The sequence below is a fragment of the Cebus imitator genome, unplaced genomic scaffold (genome assembly GCF_001604975.1).
Source record: "Cebus imitator isolate Cc_AM_T3 unplaced genomic scaffold, Cebus_imitator-1.0 Scaffold5, whole genome shotgun sequence".
In the NCBI taxonomy this organism is placed as follows: domain Eukaryota; kingdom Metazoa; phylum Chordata; class Mammalia; order Primates; family Cebidae; genus Cebus; species Cebus imitator.
Window position 1 is genome coordinate 6,002,598 of NW_016107320.1, and position 25,606 is coordinate 6,028,203.

Below are 25,606 nucleotides of genomic sequence, written 5' to 3' on the forward strand. Positions count from 1 at the left end.
CCATGTTGGCTCACTGTAACCTCCGCCTCCCGGGTTCAAGTGATTCTCCTGCCTCAGCCTCCCAAGTAGCTGGGATTACAGGCGCCTGCCACCGCGCCTGGATAATTTTTGTATTTTCAGTAGAGATGGGGTTTCACCATGTTGGTCAGGTTGGTCTCAATCTCCTGACCTAAGGTGATGCACCTGCCTCGGCCTCCCAAACTGCAGGGATTACAGGCGTAAGCCACCGCACCTGGCCCGTAATTATATTTTTTGGTGCTTTATGAAATGCTTAAATTATATGAGGAAATATGTTGAGATGGGAAAAGAAGTACTATTTCTCTATAGTCAAGAGGAATTAATCTTTGTCCTGGAATTCCTATATTTTATTCAAGAAACTAAAAGCCCCATATTTTACTGAATTCGTCCCCACTGAAACGTCACTAGAAACATAATTAAAATCAAAATTATATTTTCTGAGAACTCAAAGTATTATATGGGAGTTGATGATGATGTAGGTTCTCATTAAAATGGCAATTTTGAAATCTCCTGTTCTTCAAAATGCACAAGTTAAAAAAAAAAAGTAGGCCGGGCACAGTGGCTCACGCCTGTAATCCCAGCACTTTGGGAGGCCGAGGTGGGCGGAACAGAAGGTCAAGAGACCAAGACCATCCTAACTAACATGGTGAAACTCTGTCTCTACTAAAAAATACAAAAATTAGCTGGGTGTTGTGGTGCACCCCTGTAGTCTCAGCTACTCGGGAGGCTGAGCCAGGAGAGGCTTGAACCTGGGAGGTGGAGGTTGCAGTGAGCCGAGATTGCACCACTGCACGCCAGCCTGGTGTCAGAGCAAGACACTATCTAAAAATAATAATAATAATAATAATAATCTTATCACTTGTCCTATTTTTAAAAGTCCCTTTTTTTGTTTTAAAAGTCCTTTTTTAGTAAACCAGTTACTAAGCCCTATCAATTCTTTAAGTATTGTCTATCAGATATTAATTTTTCTTTCTTATTCTGTGAAACAATGACCCTTTTCTAAGCCTTGGCTGAGTTACTTCTAACAATACTCAGAATGTATTAAATCACTGAAAAAACTTATTTAACTTTTAAGTCAATGAAAAAACACATTTCACATGACTTTAGCCTTTAATACTTACAGAATGAAGTTCAAACTCCTTAGGCTGAATTTCAGAAACTGTATAATTTCAAACAAACTTCTTTTTTCGTAGCTTACTCTTATCCCTTAAGTTATATGTATGATCCAATGGCATTATACATAAACAATTAGTTTATTCTAGTTGTTTTGTATTTGCCCAATTTTGTTCATTTTTTTTCACATAGGGCTGATGGCAACTCCTACCTTGGATGCTTGAAAGTTGCCTTTTCTCTGCTGATTTTTGTGACATCTTTCATGTCCACCTGTGTTTAAAAGATACAAAGAAAATCTACATTAGTGATGACAAACTATAATACAAATTATTATTATTTCAATATTAGATATTTGTAATTTCTTGTTCTGACATCTGAAGTTAGACTCATTAATTATCACCTTCCTGCAGAAAGCAGTGACTCTCCTAGACTTCCCATATTTCACATGTGTTTGGAGTAACTTTTAAGAAAAGAAATTTGCAACATAATTCTTATCCTCACATCTTTTTTTTTTTTTTCGAGATACAGTCTTGCTCTGTCACCCAGGCTGGAGTGCAGTGGTGCAATCTCGGCTCACTAAAACCTCCACCTCCTTGGTTAAAGCGATTCTCCTGCCTCAGCCTCCCAAGTAGTGGGGACTAAAGGTGCCCGCTACCACATCCAGCTGATTTTTATATTTTTAGTAGAAATCGGGTTTCACTATGTTGGCCAGGCTGGTCTCAAACTCCTGACCTCAGGTGATTCACCTGCCTCAGCCTCCCAAAGTGGATTATAGGCATAAGCCATGGTACCTGGTCCTTAAAACTAATTTTGAAGTCCATTTATGACTGCTTCCTCCCTCTTTTATGCCCTTTCTTGTAAACCAGTTGCTAAGCACCATCAGTTCTTCAAGTCATGTCTGTCAAATATGAATTTTCCTTTCTAATACCTTTTTCTAAGCTATGACTAACTTATCACTGTAAGTATATAGTACTACTATATACAGTACTACTACTTACTACTACAAATACTTCTATAGAAGATGTATATGACTTATATACTCAGAATCTATCCATTACGCCATTGGAAAAAACATTTCATATGAGAGTATGCTTCAATGTGTACGGAATGAAGTTCAAACTCCTTAGTTTTAAGACATTCCATAATCTAAAATAAACTTCACTACCCATAGATTATTCTTACCCACTAAGTTAAATTGTTCCAGACTACAAATATATTTTTTTATTGAAACAGAGTCTTACTCCGTCACCCAGTTTGAACTGTAGTGGTGTAATCTCAGCTCACTGCAACCTCTGCCTCTGTCCTCAAGCAATCCTCCTACTTCGACCTCCCAAGTAGCTGGGACTACAGGTGTATGCCATCCCACGTCCAGCTTTTTTGGTATTTTTAGTACAGACAAGGTCTTACCGTGTTGCCCAGGTGTCTTAAACTCCTGGAGTCAAGCAATCTGCCCCCCTTGGCCTCCCGAAGTGCTGGGATTACAGGCGGGAGCTATTGCGCCCAGCTGCATATAGGTTTCTTTTCTATAATTCTGAACTAAGAAGTCTTGAACAGTTGTAAGATAAACCTCTTTGAGCAGAGCTGGGACAACTGTCAGTAAGGGATTTGGAGGCCAGACTGCCTTCTTTAGAGCTGGGTGCTCCCATTTACTAAACTCTGTGACCTCGGGATACTCATTTCCTCTATGTCCCAATTTCCTTATCTTTAAGATAATAGGACATACATCATAAGGGATTTTGTATAAAATAAATCAGTGCAAGTACATATTAAATGCTATAGACAATTTGTTAAAATGTATTTAACATAGAACTTTTAACTCCTTGATAATTATCTCTTGAAAAATATTTGTCCTATTTCTCCATTCAGATGATAATGGTCAAGAAGACAGACTTTGTTAGCCAGTTTTTAATATTCACTACACTGGGCATAGGCTTGTTATGTTGAAGCTACACAGTAAATATTGGTCATTCACTTAGTATTCATAATATTGAACTCTCCCTTAAGAAGCTATTAAAATTTACATGCTTCCAAAAGATTATTTCTAAGTTAAAACATTTATGTTTAAAAAGTAGACATTTTCAAGGTATCATCTATATATGTATCATCTTATAGATAACATGAATAGTTTAATTCAATATTATAGTTAGTAAATTATTTTGCCAGACAATACACCATTCTCAACTTTTAGAATTCTGCAAACTACTTGTTTGCTTAATGAGTAAACTTGTTTTCAAAAAGAATACTTACAAAAGTTTTGTTTAAAACATTCATACCTTTAGCTTTTTACAACTGGAAACAGTATTTTTCTGTTGTTCTTGAGAGTCTTCACATTTGTCTGCGCTGCTAGGTCGTTGTTTAGAGGACTTTGAAATGTTTTTGATTAAGCACTCTGATATTGGGGGAATCATTATAGAAATACTAGACTTATTGATATTTTCCTCAGGTTTTACAACATGAACAATCAATTTTTCTCTTCTCTTCAGCTGTAAAATCTTCCTTCTGTTACACAGCATTTGGCATAGAATAAAGGAAATGGTTAATTCAGCATTTTTAGCACATATAATCTTCATATGTTCAATTGTTTTCATGACTTTCATAATATGGGCCATTTTTCCTAAATCTTTCCTAGGGGCAGACATTATATTCTTCAGCAGTGTAGAAAATTGATTGTAGTTGTATTCTAACTCCGTAATAGTGCTTCCATAATTTATGGATGCTATACATGGCACAAATTCAACATATGTGGAAGTGGGATACTCGGACTTCTTCAGAAGCTTTTTTATTTCTGAAAGTTCTTGAAGCTCTCTTGAGATCAAATGAAGAGCATATGAGCAATTAACAGCTTCATTATATTTGTAGATAATATCCAGATCTTTCTTAAGTTCAGAAATAGCAGTCTCTATCACTTTCCAAAGGCAAACATCTGTTGAGTTCTCTTTAAGAAATGAAAAAGAAGCCATTTTTTCTTGGCATTGAACCAGCTCAGGAAGAAGTGACAAATCAAACCAAAGCATACCTCGAAACCTCTGTTTGTCTAGTTTCTTTGCTATTGAATTTTTAAGAAAGTGAATTGTTTCTGAGACCATGACGATTTCAATATACATTTCAATAGATTCAGGCTTTAAAATTATAGCTGCATGGCTGTGGTTTTTTACCATATCTAAAACATTTTCTTCTGTGATAAAAATATTATCTATGTTATCATCTTGCAGTATCTGAAAGTATTTTTTTAAAATTTCTAAGTGATCTGTACATCTCAAGGTGAGATCCTGTAATTTTTTAAGGTCTGCAAATTCAGCTTGATCCAATATTTCACTAATACAACAAATATCTGGGTGTGAAAGCAAAGTACTGTTAAACTTACAATTTTCTATGCTAATTGTTGCTTTGTTTATTGGATGATTTCTGGAAGCAATTATAGTATCCTCAAGCCCAATACTGGAAATTGGTTCACTGTTTAAATCTTTAGACAAATTATCATATATCTTCTGCAACTTAGAAAAAGCATATTTATTCACTGTGAGTAGTCCCTCTTCATCCTTTTTTGGTGAGTTTTTGCTGAAAGGCTGTCCTCTCTCTTTCCAAACAAGATTTTTTGCAGCATCAAAAAAGATATGTTCCAGACCATAAAGAGATATTTTAATACATACTACCTCATTGTTCTTGATAAAATTAATCTTTGAGGAGATAATTTCTATGATAATCCACAGATGGTCCTGTTTTCCTGGATATGAATGAACTTTAGGAGAGTCCCCATGTACACTGATCAACTTTAAAGTACTTTTTCTTAAGATTTCCAGGTCTTCTAAACTATCTCCAAAGTTAACTCCACAAGTAAATGGAACAGAAAGAGAAAAGTCAAAGCAATCGGAACAATGCTTCATTATGGCTTCACATTCATTAACCTGTCGCTTGTACTTTAAGAATGCGTAGTATGAATTCTTTTCCCTTTCTGTTTCTTCGAGCAATTCAACTAATTGATCATGATAAGTCTGTAACTCACAGAATGCATCGTATTTTAACCTTCCTTGAAAACCAGGATAGAAATTAGACTGCTGTTGAAATCCACGTGGTTTTCCAAGAAGCTCAGCGTACAGTGTCTCATCATACCAAAGCAAGCTTCGGAATGTTGGTTTACCTTCTAAGCGCCTTTTTTTGTTTTCAATGAATTGAATTGTTTCCATCATCATTTGAAGTTCTACCAACGTGTCAACAGCACATGGTTTTAATGTGTGTTTCCAATTATTCCACAGGTTTTGGTCTACTAACAGTTCTCTTGAAATCAGGATTTGTTCAACTGAACATTCTTGCTTTCTTTCAAAAGCTTCCACAAATAAAGGGAGGATATTTAGACAAACCTTAGTTTCTTCCTGTAGAATCTGCAAAGATGCTGCTTCATCTGCCCTCTGCAAAATTTGAGACATTTGAGCTATAATGTCCATATGATTAGCTGAGGAATGTTTGTCTTTAAATTCACTCACATATGATGTAGGTTTCTTCAGAAAAGTAGTGACTTCACAGGTTTCAGAGTGGGCAGGTAAAACAGGCATATGATTAACTCCTAGAATCTCTGGTTTGGAAATACAGACTAATTCTGAATGTAATGTCAAGTCAGACTGAGAGACATTACTAACTTTAATTTCCCCTTTCTTCTCTCTTTTGTTAAGTGGATTAGAAACTGCGTTCTTCAAGGAGACTGACTCAGTAGTAGTATTTTCAGTGCTTAGATGGGAATCAATCAAGTTAGTTTTAATCATTTTCTCACTTAAGCAGGATTCTTCTGAGATCTGATTCTTTTGATTTTTGTACTCAGTCTTAACAGTTGATCCTTCAGTCATGCTTTTGTAAACAGAATCTTTTGCTTTTTCTGCTTGTTTAACTTTCTGCATTATTCTGTCCTCAGTGTCTTTCTTTACAGTACATGTTTCTGAAGAAGGGCCCTTCACATTATCTTTTAAAAGCAGAGAACTATCACTGGAAGATAATTTCACTACATTTTCCCCATAACTTTTACTTTCTTCAGTTACTGATGTTACATCCAACTCATAATTCTCAGTGACATTTGTTTCATTCCCATTTGTATGGAGGCAATTACCTGAAGAGCACTGTTCTGTCTTTAGAAGCTCCTTTCCTCTACAGCTCTGCTCACAGTTTGATACAGTAGTGGATGCTGCAAAAGAATCTATAGTAAGAATTCTCTGCTTATCCAAGTAAGATTTTGAAGATTCTCCCTCACTATCTGTCACTGCAGCAGCTGATAACAATTGAGGAATACTGTACTTTTTACTTGCTATCAAGGTCAGGTTTAATGGGTCCATAAGGAAGTTTCCTGTAATAATGTTTTGTTTGGATCTCTCAATAGGAACTGTACACTTTTCTATAGGAAAATTTACTTCCAGGTTTCTTTTACAATCAGATAAAATAAGGTTATTTTGTTGGTAGAGATCAGCATTTAAAAAGTGCTCCATGTTTGAATCTAAGACTGAAATAAGTACGTCAGTTTTCACCTTTGTGTGATCTATGCAAATTGCATCATAATCGTTGCCTGTACTATAATCTATGTTGTTTTCTTTTATGCAACTTGAAGATATGGAATTACTTTCATTTATTACTTCATTAATCTTACAACAGTTTTCTTTAGTTGCATCTTTATGATTTGCTGAATGGTTCTCAAGCTTTTCATAGTTACTAATGCTAGATAAAAATTCTGTATCAATTTGATTTTCTTTTTCAATTAGTTTCTCATCTGAGTGGTTTGGGGAAAACAGAGATCTAGTTTTTCCAGAAAAGAGCTGATGCTCTTCTGATAAACTTGGATTGCTAACACTGCTATTATAATAAACTGACTGACTTGTAATTTGAGATGTGGAGGATACAGGCAACTGTGATTCAGGGTGTTCTTGATTACTAAATTCTCCCATGTGAATAATGGGGTGACTGTTTGAGACACTGCTAGCCATTCTTTTCCTGGAAAGGCACTTTTTCCCTCTACTTGTTTTGTAAGACTTGTACTTTGACACATGGGTTAATGATTTAGAAATATCAGCTTTTAGAGCTCTTTTCTTTTTCTGCTTGTCATATTTTCTTTTTGACAAAAAATACTTAGTAGAATAATATCTTCTTTGAGACAGAGAACTATAACCTTGAAGGTCACAACTTTCCCAAAAATCATTGCATATTATTGCATATGATTTTGGTAATGGGCCCCTTCCTTTTTCTCCTACTTTAGCTATAAGCTGCAAAGATGTATGAACTCTTCTATGAGCTTTTTTTAAGTGAATAACTGCTTTGTCTAGTTTTCTGGAAAGACGTTTACTTTTACATAAAGATGCTTCACCTCTTAGGATATCTAGGACGCTCTTAATGTGCTTTTCCGACTGTGAAAATGTTTTTATTCGTCCTTGGGATAATGAAGAAAAACACTCAGATGAGTCTTGACTGGTCCGCCTCCTCTTCCTCCCACAAATTTCATGCCATCTTAAATCTTTATGTGATATGTTCTGATCCCTGGAAGATGTATATAGCTTCCTTTTGTTACTTCTTGATTCTACCTCCTTGTTATTTTTGGTATCATTATATACAGTTTTTGATTTTGTAGAGAAAGATCCGCTTCCATCATCTATTGCTGTGACATTAGAAGGTTCAGTAAATAAAGATTCACTGTTTTGATTTTCAGACATATGATTCACATCTGTATTATTACTGAAGTCAAAAGAAAGGGAGATTTCAGCTTTACTCACTAGTCCTGATTCTTGCCTTATATTACCAACTTTATCTTCACAAGGATAATCTGTATTTTCACCAGAAGGCTGGGAATAAATGCCAAATCCTAGAGTTTCTTCATCTTCCTTATTTATTTCCAGTTTTGTGGCATCAATTATATGTGTGCAAAAATTATCTTTCAATGCAAGGCAGTCAGCTGTGGGGCTGAATCCTGGCCTAAATATATTAGTGATTCTAATTTGTAGATCTGGAAGTAAAATTGGGCTGGGAAGCTCTGTTTCATTGTTTTGTGCAGAGGAATAAAAATAGTTACTTTCCTTAGAATACTGCTGATCACTATTCTCCCTTCCTGTGGTGCCTTCCAAAACTTCTATCTCCCCATTATCAAGTGCTAACAGACCTTCCCAAGTGATGCGAGACTTCAGAGCCTTATATGAGGTCACAAATTCTTCACAGAGCATATTTTCATGGCTATGTGTGTCTAGTTGAAATACAAAAGCATCATCACAATCTTCTAATTCTATTTCAATTTCACTTTCCAATTCAATACTTTGAAGAACTAAGTTTTCATTTATTGATTGATGAAATGATTCTTGTAATTTATTTTTATCCATATCAATTTCACAACCAGAAACCCTATGTTTTACTAACAAACCAAAATCTGGACTTTCAGAAGAACAAGTTTCTTTAAACTGGTATATTTGGTCATCTTCATTGTTTGTGATTAATGCAGGGATAGTAGCACTAGCTATCTGTACTGCAGCATTTGAGGCTACACACACTGAAGAACTTGCAATTTCAGGAAATGTTGTGGAAGCCAAGTGCTCTATACTTCTTCCAGTATTTTCAGTATCTTTTTGTGTCATGGCACTAATGGTATCTTCTTCACTCTCTAAAAATGCAGTTTTGGGTGATACATACTTTTCTCTGCAAATCAAGTTAAATGTAGTAGAAAATTCTTCAGAACTCAAAATTTCTATATTGTAATTTTTGTTCTCCTCCTTTTCATCTATAATGCCGAAATTTTCATTTGTGTGAGAACCAGGCTTTTCGTCTCCATATATATTCTCTAGGTTGTTTTCTTCAGATGAAGGATTATTCTCTTTAGCCTCCTTTTCGTTTTCTTTATAATTATCTCTTTGTTCTTTGAAATTAACATTCAGGCCTATATTATTGTTTAACCGTGAGTTACAGAACAGACTATGATCCTGACCTTTATCTTCAACATAAGCCGTTTCTTTATAGTCTCTCTGACTGTTCTCTAATGACACTGGTTCATTTTTCCTATAGATACATACATGTTCTCTAGTTATGTTGCAATTTGAATCGTCATGGGCTGTTTCTATGTTGTAAGATGAAATAACTCTATCAATGAGTGGTTCTTTGGCCTGGGGTACGTCTTTTGGTTTCTGGAACGCTTCAGTTACAATGCTAGCACAATTTTGATTTATTTTCCCCAATTTCAGTTCCATTAGCTTTTGAGCAACGGCTAAATTTGTATGAATGTTATCCTCATTCTCCACAAAGTGTTGAGGATACTTTTGTGACAGGCTCTCTAAACTTGGAGTAACTTGCCATTTCAATGCTGGATGATCTAGTTCATCCTTATCCTTTATGGTAGATGTAGAAGATTTTGGTATTTCTAACTCTTGAGTAATTAATGTTTTATCACAGTTTTCCCCAAAATAATTATGACACTCACTCTCTTTATATTCTTGGTGCAAAACAATGTAATTATCTATTGGACTGATTTTTGTTTCATTACTGAAATCATTCTCAATTTTTTTCCTCGACGTTTGCTTTTCTTCATGTTTGGAATTGTCTTCCATGTCAGTGAAGTTTTTCATCTTTCTAGTATTTTGAAGGTATTCATCAATGCTTACTTTCTTTTGGAGTGGAAAAATTGTAGACATTTGGTAACCAGTCTGATAAATGGTTTTCAAATTAGAAGACTGCAATTTCTGAGAAATGTGACTATTGTACTCTTTTGTATAAGCATTAACCGACTCCTGTTGGGCTCTCTGAGCCTTCTCCTCACTGTGGTTTTGATTCTTAACCTCTGACACTACATTTGACACAGAAATTGGGAAGGAAAAATTGCCTTGGTCCTTACATTGTCCTGCCATGGTAACTTTATCGGGAGGTATACAATCATAGTCCTCAGAGCCTATGTTGTGAGCCCAAGATTGTGAATCATCAACAGAAATGTTAAAGCAAGGAGCATCCAAACAATTAGTAAAAACAGCATGATCACCAAGGACAACTTCTGAGGAAGAGGCAGAATTAGACCGTGTAGATGACAGGTTTATTTCTGAATTAACATAATCTAAACTCTTCTCAAATTGCAAAATCTCATTTAAGCCTGCACTATTACTCTGTCCTCCCGTACTTTCTTCTCTCCTCATCAGTCTTGGGTCTTTGATGAACTTTGAAGTAGTAACTGTGCTTGAGCCAGTATTGTTGTGAAGAGGAAAAGCAGCATTAAGACCACTTAAAATATTTTTAAGACTTGTCCAATTTAACACAAAGTCACCATTAACACTTGCGTTGGCATCACTGGGCGTAAGTGAAATATCTGAATCATGTGCGGGTACTTGAGAAGTGTCTCTAATTTCTACTAAATTGTGCTCTGTCTGTCCACTGTATGTTTCAGGTATAGAAATGTTTCCATTTTGTACATTTCCACAGGAGTTAGAAATATTTGAGTTGGAATGGTTTATCTCTGAATTTGGTGCACTGTATAAACAGTTTTCTTGAACAAATGGATCTACAGGCTTCTTGAAATGCTCAAAGATGACAGTAGCATCTTTTCCTTTTCCAATTCTTTTGGCCACTGTACAGTTATTCAGGGAGCACGTCCTTTCTGTGGAAATAATAAGACAAATTTGAAAAAAAAAAGTGTTTCTATAGACAACTATTAATACAGGTACACTTGTTGAGTGATTTTAATGGAAAGTTCAGCTAATAACCTAATGATGATTAAAATGTGTTTTCAACAGAAAAAGCAAAGAGAGAAGAGGATGATTAACAAATGAATAAAATATAAATGATGTAGTATGAAATTCTCCTAGTCTAGAAACCTTAATAAAGCCATAAAAATTAAATTCTGACAAATAATAGAAAAAAACTAAATGGGGGCCAGGCATGGTGGCTCATGCTTGTAATCCTAGCACTGTGAGAGACCCAGGCAGGTGGATCATGAGGTCAGGAGTTCGAGACCAGCCTGGCCAACATGGTGAAATCCTGTCTCTACTAAAAATACATATATATATATGGCCAGATGTGGTGGCGGGTGCCTGTAATCTCAGCTACTCAGGAGGCTGAGGCAGAAGAATCGCTTGAACCTGGAAGACACAGTTGTAGTGAGCTGAGATGGTACCACTACATTCTAGCCTGGCCAAGAGAGCAAGACTCCATCTTGGTGGGAGGGGAAAAGAAAAAAACTAAATAGGAATAAAAACATTTTTCCAATAGACAACAGCTTTCTTATATTAATTTTCTTTATTCAGATATTTAATAACAGCATCTACATATAAGAAGGCAAAATAATCTCCCTCTATCTACTGTTACCTTGCTTCTTTCCCCTCTACCATGGGAGAAAAAAAAGGAAAGGGGAATGAGGTGGAAAAATAGGGAAAGAAAAATCCAAAAAGTTCCATAAAATCTTTCCCAGGAACCAAAGCAAACTGCTTCCTCTTTTGCAGTGAAATAAATAGTCCTGCAAATAATATATATATATATATATACACACACACACACACACATAAATAAAAAACTGGAAAATAAAAGCAAACTTTGAAAATCATTTATAAACAATTATTCCTAAAATTTCCTAAGAAACCTCATGTAATGATGAAGGAACTTACAGAAATGCAAATTAAACAAATAATAATTTCTCATAAATGTTCATAAAACATTCATAGCTAACTAACACCCTAAACATACATTTATTAAAACAGTAATTCATGAGAAATTGCTTGTGAGATGTATAAAATATATGAAGTTATCATGTCACTGAGGAGTACTGTAAGGTTCTTTTTCACAGTAAGAGAGCTATGCTCTATAAATTCTACAACCATTTGTGATTTTACTACTTATGGTAAGCTATCATGGAAATATAACCACATATGAAGAGATGCAATTCTTAACAGTGAGGAGTATAGTGGAGAAGAAAATGGAAATGTAGATTCCTACGCTACCTTATGCCAATCAAAATAAAATTCACTATTTAAAAAAACCCAGAAAAGTACTAGAGAAAAACATGAATGGATATTTTTGTAATCTTGGCATATGATTAAACCATGACTGAAAATCAGAAAACATAGTAAAACATGTCAATTACATAAAAATTAATAATAGGTCAAAATGCATGATAAACAACAACACTCAAAGATCAAAATGGTTAAAGCTGTCAACAAACACAAAAAGATGCCTCAACCTCACTAAATAAGCAATAAGATCCATTTAAAAAAATTTTTAAACTGGCAAAAATTTGAAAAGATGATTAATAATATACAAATGTAAGTACTTTTTATTATGGTTCATGGGAGTATAAATTGGTACAAATTTCTGAGAAAACAAGCTGACAGTATTCATCAGTATGTTGGTATGTATATGTAATCATCTATATTCATAGCAAATCTACTCTTACTCATTTACTATTCTGATAAACTTGCATATACCCAAAGTTCTATGGATAAGAATTTTCAGTAAAATAATCCAAGACAGCTGAAAGCTAGAAACCTAATTATACATCTACATGAGACATTAAATGAATGACATATCAAAAATGATAATAATTACTATGAGCATACGTTATAACATATGTTCTAGAAGACAGAATGTTATGCAGCTATTACAAAGATTAAGATGGATTAATATGGCCAGGCGAGGTGGCTCATGCCTGTAATCCCAGCACTTTGGCACCAACATGGTGAAACCCTGTCTCTACTAAAATTTCAAAAAAGCCGGGTGTGGTGGCACACACCTGCAGTCCCAGCTACTCAGGAGGCTGAGGCAGGAGAATCACTTGAACCTGGGATGCAGAGGTTGCAGTGAGCTGAGATTGCGCCACTGCACTCCAGCCTGGGCGACAGAGTGAGACTCTATCTCAGGAAAAAAAAAGATGGATTAATATATACTAATGTGGGGGAAAAAACCTAATTACTTAAATTTAGGCCGGGCACAGTGGCTCACACCTGTAATCCCAGCACTTTGGGAGGCTGAGGTGGGCAGATCTCCTGAGGTCAGGAGTTTGAGGCTAGCCTGGCCAACGTGGTGAAGCCCCATCTCTACCAAAAATACAAAAATTAGCCGGGCATGGTGGGGCATTGCCTATGGTCCCACCTACTTGAGAGGCTGAGGTGGGAGGATTGCTTGAACCCAAGAGGCAGAGGTTGCAGTGAGCCGAGATGGCGCCACTGTACTCCAGCCTGGGTGACACAGCAAGACCCTGTCTCAAAACAAACCAACCAAAAAACCTAATAACTTAGATTTAATAATTTCACTTTTACAAATGTGTGACAAATGCATATTAACATACACATGTTAATAATAACTTATAAAATGCTTAATATGGATGCTAGGTCCTGTTTTAAGTGCCTGATGTACATTAATTTAATCTTTTTTGAGACAGAGTCTTACTCTGTCACCCAGGGTGGAGTGCAGTGTCGTGATCTCAGCTTACTGCATCCTCCGCCTCCCGGGTTCAAGTGATTCTCCTGCCTCAGCCTCCTGAGTAGCTGGGATTACAGCTGTGTGCCACCATACCTGGCTAATTTTTGTATTTTTATTAGACATGGGGTTTCACCATGTTGGTCAGGCTGGTCTTGAACTCCTGACTTCATAATCCACCTGCCTTGTCCTCCCAAAGTGCTGGTATCATAGGCGTGAGCCACAGAGCCCAGCCTAATTTAATCTCAATAACATTTCCATTTTATTGATGAGAAAGCGAAATTAAGAGTAATTTGTTGGCCATTGAGATGGTATATATGTATTAAAAAAGAGTAATGTGCCTAGAATCACACAGTTTATAAACAGTAGAACCATAATCACTACATTGTACTATCTCTTTAAACTTGATAATGGCATTTTTACTTTATTCCCTTTTTTTGGCATTCTCATCAAATGACAAAAATTGTAGAACATATCCAGCATCTCGGGTGCACCAAAATCTCACAAATCACCACTAAAGAAATTACTCATGCAACCAAATACCATCTGTTTCCCCAAAAACCTATGGAAATAAAAAAATTAAAATAAAAAAGTAGTAAGAAAAAATCCCCAACAAATCTAACATCGTCAATAAAATAAGGAAACGAACCAAACCATATTACAATCAATAAAGTACACTACCAAACAGTTATTAGTACCATATATTCAGTGATGACAGAAATGTCACACATGTGGTTAATGAGCATTGAAATATGCCTGGTGTGACTGATAAACTGAATTTATAATTTTATTTAATTTTAACTAATTTAAATTTGAAGAGCCACATGTGACTAGTGGCTACTGTATTAGGTTGTATAGGTCTGGTGTACTCCAGAGGGAGAGGAGTATGCTGATAGCCAACACATGTGGCTTTGATTTTGGGCATAATAAAGGTATTCTCTAAAGTTCATCACCCTGAAAGGTATCATCATTTGATTAAAGTAATAAGCTACTATATGGTGGGGATGGGCTGCAGAAGTGGGGAAAGGTCCCTATCTATTGTCTCTAATATAAGCACTTCTGACTGAGGGGAAATGTGGACAGAACAACTACGTAGAAAATCATCAAGGAAACAGAACACTTGAACAAACTATAAACCAAGGAACACCTTGCTTGGAAACAGCAGAATATAGTATAGTTGGCCCTCTGTACTGGTGGGTTCCAAATCCATAGATTCAGCCAACCATGGGTGAAAAATTAAAATAAAAACACAACAAAATAACAATATAATAACAAAAAATAATACAAATAACAGTATAATAACTATGCAGCACAAATATAGTATTGGTATTATAAGTAATATAGAGATAATTTAAAGTATATGAGAGGATATATGTAGGTTACATGCAAATATTGAGCCAGTCTGTATAAGGAATTTGAGCATCCACAAATTTTGGTATCCATGGAAGGTCCTGGAACAAATCCTCCCCAAAAGATACTGAAGGGCTACTGTACATTCTTTTCAGTTGCACATGGATCATTCTCCAGGAAAGCCTATCTGCTAGATTATATAACAAACCTCAACAAACTTAAAGGAAAAAGATAATACAAACTGTTTTCCAACTACAATGGAATAAAACAGGTATTAATAACAAAAAATTTTTGGATATTTGCAAATAGACTATGTTTCTTCTGTGGGAAAAACCAATGAATTAAATAATAAGTCAAAAGGGAAATTAGAAGGTAAATTTAAGATAAATGAAAATTACAACATAACGTATGTCATGGGACACAGCTAAAGTAGTTGCTTCTAGAAATTTATAGCTATAAAGACCTATATCAACAAAGAAGAAATATCTGAAATCATAACCTAATCTTTCACCTTAAGACACACACACACATAAAATAGCAAACTAAACCTAATGCAAATAAAAAAAAATTGAGAAAAAATTAATGAAATAGAGAATAGAATAATAGCAAAAAGAGTAAAACCAAAATTGGTTCTTTGAAGAAAAAGAAAAGCAACAAAATTGACAAATCTTTAGCCAGACTGAACAACAACAACAAAAAGACTCAAACCAGTAAACTCAGAAATGAAAGAGGTCCAGGACATTACTACTGACAGAAATAAAAAGACTATGAAAGGAATACTATAAACAAATGTATGCCAATAAATTAGGTAACTGAAATGAAATGGACAATTTTCAAGAAAAACAAGCTACTGAAAGTGATGCAGGAAACAGAAAATAACAACAGACCTACAGTAAGTGAAGAAACTGAATTAGTAATTGAATACTACCCACAAAGAAAAACCTAATCCCAGATGGCTTCTTTAATGAAGTCTACCAAATGTTTAAAGAAGAAATAATACCAATTCTTCATACATTATTCCAAAAAATAAAAGAGGAGAGAATAGAATACTTCCCAACTCATTATATGGAACAATATTTCCCTGCCACCAAAACCAGACAAAGACATCACTAAAAAGACAGACCAATATTTCTTATAAATATGGACACAAAAATCCCCAATAAAATTGCGGCAAACTGATTCCAGGAACATGTAAAATGAATTATACAAAATGACTAAAGGGGATGCAAGGAATGTAATGTTAACATCTGAAAATCAATTAATGTAATATATTACATCAATAAAAACAAACAAAAAACCCACACAATCATCTAAACACTTGAGAAAATCCAACAGTCTAAAAATTCTCTATAAACCAAAAAAAGAATCAAATTTCCTCAACGTGATAAAGAGCTTCCATAAAACCCCTACGACTGACATCATACTTCCTGGTAAAAGACTGGATGCTTTCTGCCTAAATTCAGGAACACAGACAAAGATGTCTGCTCTCACCACTTCTCTTACTGGAGGTACTTAGCCAGGCCAATCAGGCAAAAAAAAAAAAAAAAAAAAAAAATTGGAAAGCAAAAAGTAAAACTCTCTATTTACAGATGACATGATCCTATATATAGAAAATCCCAAAGACTCCACTAAAAAAATCTATTAGAATAGTGAGTTCAGGAAGGCTGCAGGATACATTATCATTACGCAAAAGTCAATTATATTTCTGTACATTTGGAATGAACAATACACTAATAAAGAACTCCATTTAAGAATAAAATACTTAGAAATAAGCTTAACAAAAGAAATGCAAAACTCATATTCTGAAAACTATACTTCACATCCACTAGGATGGCTATAATCAAAAAGTCAGATAATAAGTTATGACAAAGATATAAAGAAATACTGCTGGTGTGAATGTAAATGGAGTGGCCACTTTAGAAAATAGTCTGGCAGTTTCTCAATCAGTTAGCACAGAGTCATCAGCAATTCCACTCCTAGATATATTGTATTCAAGAGCAATGAAAACACATATCCATGTGAAAACTTGTATGCAAACATGCATAGCAGAATTATTTATAATTGTCAAAAGTTGGAAACAACCCAAATGTCGATGAACTGATAAATACAATATGGTGTATTTATATAATGAAATAGTATTCCAAAAAAGAAATAAAGTACTGATACATGCTACAACATGGATTTACCGTGAAAACATTGTTAAGTGAAATAAAACAGGCACAAAAAAGTCTAAAAATTATATGATTCTACCTAAATGAAATACCCAGATTAGGCAAATAAGTACATTAGTAGTTGCTTAGAGCTGAGGGTCATAAGGGAATGTGAGGGAAAAGGGATATAATAGTTTCTAAAAGGCACAGAGTCCTTCCCTCCCTCCCTTCCTTCCTTCTTCCTTCCTTCCTCCCTCCTTCCCTCCCCCACCTTCTCTCTCTCTCTCTCTCTCTCTCTCTCTCTGTCTCTCTCTTTCACAGTTTCACCCAGGCTGGAGTGAAGGGGTGCCATCTCGGCTCACTGCATCCTCCAACCCCTGGGTTCAAGCGATTCTCCTGCCTTGGCCTCCCAAGTAGCTGGGATTATAAGGTGCCTGCCACCACGCCCGGTAAATTTTTGTATTTTTAGTAGAGACGGGGTTTTACCATGTTGGCCAGGCTGGTCTCAAACTTCTGACCTCAGGTGATCCACCTGCCTTGGCCTACCAAAGTGCTGGGATTACAGGTGTGAGCCACGGTGCCTGGCACAGAGTTAATTTAAAACGTGAGCTTCGGCTGGGTGAGGTGGCTCATGCCTATAATCCCAGCACTTTTGGAGGGTGAGGCAGGTGGATTGCTTGAGTTTAGGAGTTCAAGACCAGCCTGGGCAACATGGTGAAGCCTCATCTCTACAAAAAAATACAAAATTAGCCAGGTGTGGTGGTGCATTGTAGCCCTAGCAACTGGAGGTGGAGTCAGGAGAGTGCTTAAGCTTGGGAGGTGGAGATTGCAGTAAGCCATGTCATGCCACTGCACTCCAGTCGGGGTGACAGAGTGAGACCCTGTCTCAAAAACAAAACAAAATACGTTGAGTTTCAAAACTGTGGTGATGATTGCATATATTTGTGAATATACTAAAAACAACTGAATCTTACACTTTCAAATCAACTGAATTGACATACATCAACAATAGAAAATAAAACAGCTACCATTTAAAATAGCATAAAATGTAAAACGTTTAAAAATAAAACAAGGCTGGGTGTGGTCGCTCACATTTATAATCCCAGCACTTTGGGAGGCCAAGACGGGTGGATTACCTGAGGTCAGGAGTTTGAGACCAGCCTGGCCAATGTAGTGAAACCCTGTCTCTACTAAAAATACAAAAAATTATCTCAGCGTGGTGGCACATGCCTGTAATCCCAGCTACTGGGGAGGCTGAGGTAGGAGAATTGCTTGAACCTGGGAGGCGGAGGTTGCAGTGAGCTGAGAATCGCACCATTGCACTCCAGCCTGGGCAACAAGAGTGAAACGCCATCTCAAATAAATAAATAAAAGACATGTAAGATGTTACAGAGAAAATTATAAAACTGAAATACATTAGAGATAACTGAAATGGGGAGAAATTGTTAACAGATTAGAAAATTCAATAAAGAAGACAATTTTCCACAAATTAGTATATAATCAATGTCAATCAAACTTCTAATAGATTTGTTGGCAGACCTTGATAAGCTGATTCTAAAATTTCTATGAACAGTAAAGGAACAAAAACAAAAAAAAATTTTTTTAAAGATGAAGATCAGTTTTAGCATTTTTTTCTCTCTCATACAAAGTCAGGTATTAGTATTTTTTAATGAAGTTAACAATAATCAAGGCAAGACGCTCATGGCAAAAGGATAGGCAAAGAGATGAAGAGAACTCACCAGGAGATCTCTGCAGCCAACTGATATATTACAGACGTGGAATTGCAGTATAGATAAGGGGAAAATGGATTCCCCAATAAATTGACCTAAGGCAACTGGGTAAGCATATGTAAACTAAAATAAATTGGGACTTTAAAAGAATCCTCTCACACACCAAAGTCATTTCCAGGTAGATAAACCAAAAATGGGAAAACATATCCATAAAGTTTAAAAAAAACATAGAAAAATATCTTCATGTCTTAGGAAAAGCATTCTTATGAAAGACACACGTAGTAGCACTTTTCATAAAAAGATCTATTTGATATTAACAACCTCTGTGTTCATCAAAAAACAGACAAAAATGAGAATACGAAGACACAAACTCAGAGAAAACACTCACAACACATACAACTGACCCAATATCCAATATGTAAAATAATTCCTATAAATCAACAGTGAAATAAAAACAGCTCAAGTAGAAAAAGTAGATAAAAGATTTGACCAGAAATTTCAGAAAAGTGGAAAACTAACGGCCAATATACCTATCAAAAAAGAGCCTAACTTATTTAGCATTTGAGGAAAAGCAAAATATAAAAGCAACAAAATGCACTAGGTGCAGCAAAAACATTGAAAAAGTTTGACAGCACTAAGTTTGGTGAGAACACAAAAATCCTCAACTTCATTAATTAGGGAAAAGCAAATCAAAACCACAATGAAATAACATCAAACTCAGTGGGCTGGCAGAAACAAAAATAAAAAGCATAACATGTGCTGGCAAGAATATAGAGTGATTATGTCCTCTGATGCAAACCACTTTGGAAAACCATTTGATGTTGTCTTTAAGTTGAACATTCCTGTCGTAAATATATATTCTATGGAAAAATTCTTGCACATATGCAATGAGACACTTTTAAGAATGTTTAAAATAGCATTGTTTGGAATAAGAAGATTGGAAAGTGCCCAAATATCCTCAGTAGGATAGTGTAGAGTGTATTTGCACAATGGAATACTCTCTCCATTCATTCATGAAAATGAATAAACTACAGTCACACATATCAATAGGGAAGAATCACACAAACCTAATACTGAGGCAAAGTACCTGCAGTATGATTCTAGATCTATAAAATGTAAAACAGGTAAAACGCAATTATTTTACTTAGAAATTCACTACTTTTTTTTTTTTGAGACAAGGTCTCCCTCTGTCACCTAGGCTGGTGCGCAGTGGTACCATCTTGGCTCACTGCAACCTCCACCTCCTGGGTTCAAGTGATTCTCCTGCCTCAGCTACCTGCATAGCTCAGATTACAGGCACATGCCACCACACCTGGCTTATTTTTGTATTTTACTAGAGATGGGGTTTCACCATGTTGTCCGGGCTGGCTTCAAGTAATCTGCCCTATTCCATTTCTCAAAGTGTTGGGATTACAGGCGTGGATCATTGTGCCCAGCCAGAAAATAATATTGAGAAATTTTAAGACCAGCACAAATGCTAATGAAGTACAATCATAAATGTATCTTACCGGCTCTCTTAGGAAATCCTGTTGAAAGGAATCTCAAAGATGTCGTAAGGTGTCCATTATCTACTTTTGAACCAATAAATTTTACTGTTACTACTGCATATGGAAGACATTGCCTAGGTTTATCTACAGGCTTTGAAAGGACACTGTATTCATAGAAGTACACCTGAAAGATAATTAGAAAAAGAACAGGTTTATGCTGATTAATTTTGGCAATTGGACTTGAATAAGCTCATATTTTTAAAAAGTCAATATAATTGCATATTATTTATCTACTTCCATATAAACTTCTCCAGCTGCCTTGTTTAACCCTAATATTTCTGAAGATGTACAGAATTCCTTTTTTCCCCCATATTTTTTTTTTCCTTGATAGGCTACCAATGTCTGCAGAAAAAGACACAATTTGTTTTTAAATAAAAAATATTTTTTCATTAAAAGTTAAATTTTTTGCATACAGTCTCAACTATTGTATTTTATTTGGTAGGAAAAATTAGGAAAATAACAATAGGTAATATGTTTTACATGTGGGAGCATGGATACACTTTCATAGAGAAGATTTATTTTCATTTAATCATAGTATGATTATACATAATCCATATATAATTTAATATTCGTATAAAATTTTTTTCTTTCTTTTTTTTTCATGTCTGCTTAATTCCTTCAGCATATTCTGTATAAAATTAAAGGTCCACAAAATATCTACGTAAAATATGACAGATTACTGTTTCATTTAATGACTAATATGTAAGCCTTTTCTTTTTTTCCTACTTTTGCAAAGTACAAAAGATCAAAATATTGTTTCAAAATAGCCTTGTTTTCTAAAATTAACATAATTTATTATTGATAAATCTTAACTACATATATTTATGGGGCACAATGTGGTATTTTGACACGTTTACAATGAGGAGTAATTAAATCAAGGTAATTAACATGTCCATCATCTCACCCATCACTTTTTATGGTGAGACACTTGAAATTTACTCTCAGTGATTCGGAAATATGCACTATTATTAACTATGGTCACCCTGCTACGCAGCCTTGTTTAAAAGAGAAGTAAGTATATTTTTGAAAGTTAGTAATTAATCTATGTAATATCTAAATAAAAGTAGCCACTGTACTTTGAACAGTTAAATGTAAATTTTCAAACTTCTTCACTAATATTCTCATACAACAAATATTAAAATAGCTTTCACTGTTTGCTTAACATATTATATTGAATGAATTAAGAGATTTTCATTTAATATTTTGGGAATTTAAGTCTTACACAATGTGAAACATGCACTTTTCAAGAAATCAAATGAACCGTTAACATTAACATACTGCTGAACTGTAGGCTTGTAGTTCAATGGTATCTTTCAAAGAAGGTGCATTTCGTGACATATGGCAATCAAAGTTAGGAGAAGGATCCAAAGAAACTTTATTTTTATCCATAGAAGGTTGGATTTTCTTCACTTTTCCAAAGAGAACCTAAAAAAAGGAGCCCCCCCCCCAAAAAAAGTAAGTAAGAATATGCCAAAACACTTCTAAACTGTCACACTTCAAAGATAAAAGGCTAATATTGTTTTGTTTTTCTGAGACAGGGTCTTACTCTGTCACTCAGGCTGGAGTTGCAGCCTCAGCCTCTCAGACGCAAGTGATCCTCCCACCTCATCCCCATTGAGTAGCTGGGACTACAGGTGTGCACCAACATGCCCAGCAATTTTTGTAGGGACTGGATTCCACCATGTTGCCCAGGCTGGTCTTGAACTCCTGGGTCAAGTGATTCTCCCGCCTTGGCCTCCAAAAGCAATGAGATTACAGGCATAAACCACTGTGCTAGGCCCGATTTTTTAAGTAGAAGAAACCTGAATGGAAAGATAATCCATTTTCTAGATGAATGCGATGATTTAACATGGTAATTATGTCAATTCTTCCCCAAATTAAATTATAAGATTAGAGTAATTCCAATAAATATTTCACAGAATCTACTTTTTTTTTTTTTTTGAGATGGAGTCTCATTCTGTTGCCCAGGCTGGAGTGCAGTGGCATGATCTTTGCTCATTGTAGCCTTCACCTCCCAGGTTCCAGCAATTCTCCTGCCTCAGCCCCCCGGGTGGCTGGGATTACAGGCATGTGCCCCCATGCCCAGCTAATTTTTGTATTTTTAGTAGAGATGGGGTTTTTCCATGTTGGCCAGGCTGGCCTCAAACTCCTGACCTCAGGTAATCTGCCTGCCTCGGCCTCCAAAAATGATGGGTTTACAGGGATGAGCCACTGTGCCCACTGAGAATCTACTTTTAAAAATGGGTTTTAATTTAACAAATGTACTTGGAAGACAAAACAAACAAGAATAGCTCAGAAATTAAAAAAAAAAAGTCTGGATTAGCAATTGAGACTGATGGAACAGAACAAGTGACTTGCAACTCCAGATATAAAAACATTTTTTAAAAGGATGGTACTACAAGAAAAAGCAGCGAAAAGATCAAAATGAACAAAAAACAGAATGAAAGAAAAAGCCTGAAGTAAGTTCACACATGTATTAAAAATACTAAAAATATAGTACATTAACAATACCATTTAAATAAGAATTGATGATTCAATTAATGATTTGGGACAACAGAAAAAATTAAATTCTTTTCTTAACGTGTTAAAGATTTAAGTATTAAAAACATAACGAAAATACTGTAGAAAGAAACATAGGCCAATATTTACTCAATCTCAAAGTGACAAGTGTTTTCTAAGAATATGTGCCAAAAAATATGAACCAAAACATATAAACTCCATAACATCAATTCTAAAACTTCTGCCTATAAACAACAAATGATTTAAAAACTAAAACCATGAACATAAGTGACAGTATTTTATTACTGTTATTTTAAATAGATTAGTACATTCATTCGACAGTCAAAAAATACTGAATATAAAGTTGCATTCTGAATTGGATCTTGGAACAGAAACAAACATGAATAGAAAAATATCACCAGGCATGTAAAGAAACAGAAAATTATAGCCAATTCAAAGGAAAAAAAATAAACAGAAATTGTCCCTGAAAAAGACCTGATGGCTGATCTACTAGACGAAAACTTTAAAACAACTGTCTTAAAGATGCTCAAAGAACTAAGTATGTAGAGATAGTAAAAAACAATGCATGAACGAAATGGAAATATCAATAAAGAGAAAACTTTAAAAAACCAAAAAGAAATCCTGTAGCTGAAAAGTACAGAGGCTGAAATGAAAATCTCACTAGAGGGGTTGAAAGGCAGATTTCAACAGGCAAAAGAAAGAATAAGCGGTTTCCAAGACTGGAAAATCAAAATTATTGAGTCTCAGGAACAGAAAGAGAAAAACTAAAAAAAAAAGTGAACAGAGCCTAAGGGACATGTGGGACAATATCAAGCAGACGAATGTACATGCTTTGGGAGTCTGAGGAGAGAGAGAGAGCAGAGAGAATATTTGAAGAAATGAAGGCTGAAAACATCCCAAATCTGATGAAAGATGTATATATTAACATCCAAAAAATAGAGGATCGCTGGAGCTGGGAAGTTTGAGGCTATGTCCACAGGCAAAAAAAAAAAGAAGAAAGTTTTTACTGTAGCCAGCAAAGTATCCTTCAGAAATGAAGGAGAAGCTGAATGGCTGACCTTCAGCAGAGCTGCGCTACCATGTTCTCTCGCTTGGGTGTTGCTGGGCTTTTGGCGTGGACCTTGCAGCCACGATGGATTCAAGTTCGAAATATGGCAACTTTGAAAGATATTACCAGGCGACTAAAGTCCATCAAAAACATCCAGAAAATTACCAAGTCTATGAACATGGTAGCAGCAGCAAAATATGCCCGAGCTGAGACAGAGCTGAAACCAGCTCCAATATATGGATTGGGATCTTTGGCTCTGTATGAAAAAGCTGATATGAAGGTGCCTGAAGACAAGAAGAAACACCTCCTTATTGGTGTGTCCTCAGATTGAGGACTGTGTGGTACTATTCATTCCTTCATTGCTAAACAGATGTAAAGTGAGGTTGCTACACTAACAGCAGCTGGGAAGGAAGTTATGCTTGTTGGAATTGGTGACAAAATCAGAGCCATACTTTATAGGACTCATTCTGACCAGTTTCTAGAGGCATTCAAAGAAGTGGGAAGGAAGGCCCCTACTTTTGGAGATGGCATCAGCCATTGCCCTTGAATTACTAAATTCTGGATATGAATTTGATGAAGCCTCCATCATCTTTAATCAATTCAGGTCTGTCATCTCCTATAAGACAGAAGAAAAGCCCATCTTTTCGTTTAATACCAGGCAAGTGCTGAGAGCATGAGTATCTACAATAATATTGATGCTGATGTGCTGCAAAATTACCAAGAATACTCTGGCCAACATCATCTACTACTCTCTGAAGGAGTCCACCACTAGTGAGCAGAGTGAAAGGATGACAGCCAGGGACAACACCAGCAAGAATGCTTCTGAGATGATTGACAAATTGACAATGACATTCAACAGTACCTGTGCCAAGCTGTCATCACACAAGAGTTGATTGAAATTATTTCTGGTGTTGCAGCTCTGGATTAATGAAAATCAAGTTCCATCCTCAGACAAGAGGTAAAGAAGGAAAATTCAGCCAGCTGATTTTGTTTTTTTAGCTTACTGCTGTCTTTGTCAGAAGAAACTGTTCCTCCATTGTTTGAATTACTGAAGACAGCAAGATATTTGTAAATTATCTTACAATAAACAACTTAAGGAAAAAAAAAATGAAGGAGAAAAACTTTCCCAGACCAAAAAAAAAGGTGAAGGATTTATTGCTACCAGACCTGTCCTGCTAGAGATACTAAGGGAGTTCTAGCCAAAAGAAAATGATGCTAATATGATTGTTATACTAATATTGTAACCAAGGTGTATAAACCACTTGTATCCTTTTTAAGAAGACGAAATGAAAAAGCTTAAAAATAATAACCACAATTTTTAAGAGACAAGTGATATACATAATGCAAATTTTGATTATCAAAAATTCAAAATGTGAGAAGAAAAGGAAATTAGTGTTACAGGTTTTTTTCCTTTGCAATTAAAGTTAAGTTGTATCAGTTTTAAATAACTTGTTATGGATGCAAAATGTGTTTTGTAAGCCTTACCATAAGCAAAAAGCCAAAATACTAAAAATAAAAAGCAATGAATTAAAACATATTACCAGAGAAAATCAACCACAAAGGAAGACAGGAATAGTTACAAAACAACTAGAAAACAAGTAACAAAACGGCAGTAATAAGTCCTTACCTATCAATATCAATAACAACATCGTAAAGAACAAAATTCTATTAGCACCAAAAGGAACTAGAAGAGTGACAGCAAACCAAACCCAGAATCACTACAATATCAGAGAA

General features: G+C 35.4%; 1 protein-coding gene and 1 pseudogene across 2 annotated transcripts in view; one reads left to right on the forward strand and one right to left on the reverse strand.

Moving 5' to 3' along the window:
• Window positions 1–25,606, reverse strand: part of TEX15 (testis expressed 15, meiosis and synapsis associated) — an 88,120-nt gene that overhangs the window by 7,382 nt on the left and 55,132 nt on the right. Inside the window, exons 6-9 of the mRNA XM_037741021.1 lie at window positions 21,583–21,729; window positions 20,266–20,428; window positions 3,405–10,717; window positions 1,343–1,401 (exon numbers count right to left, since the gene is read on the reverse strand). Coding sequence (XP_037596949.1) covers window positions 1,343–1,401; window positions 3,405–10,717; window positions 20,266–20,428; window positions 21,583–21,729 — 7,682 coding nt within the window. The remainder of the gene's footprint in view (window positions 1–1,342; window positions 1,402–3,404; window positions 10,718–20,265; window positions 20,429–21,582; window positions 21,730–25,606) is intronic.
• LOC108309579 lies at window positions 23,904–24,968 on the forward strand (annotated as a pseudogene). The gene has a single exon (XR_001827400.1). The product of XR_001827400.1 is annotated as an ATP synthase subunit gamma, mitochondrial-like (transcript).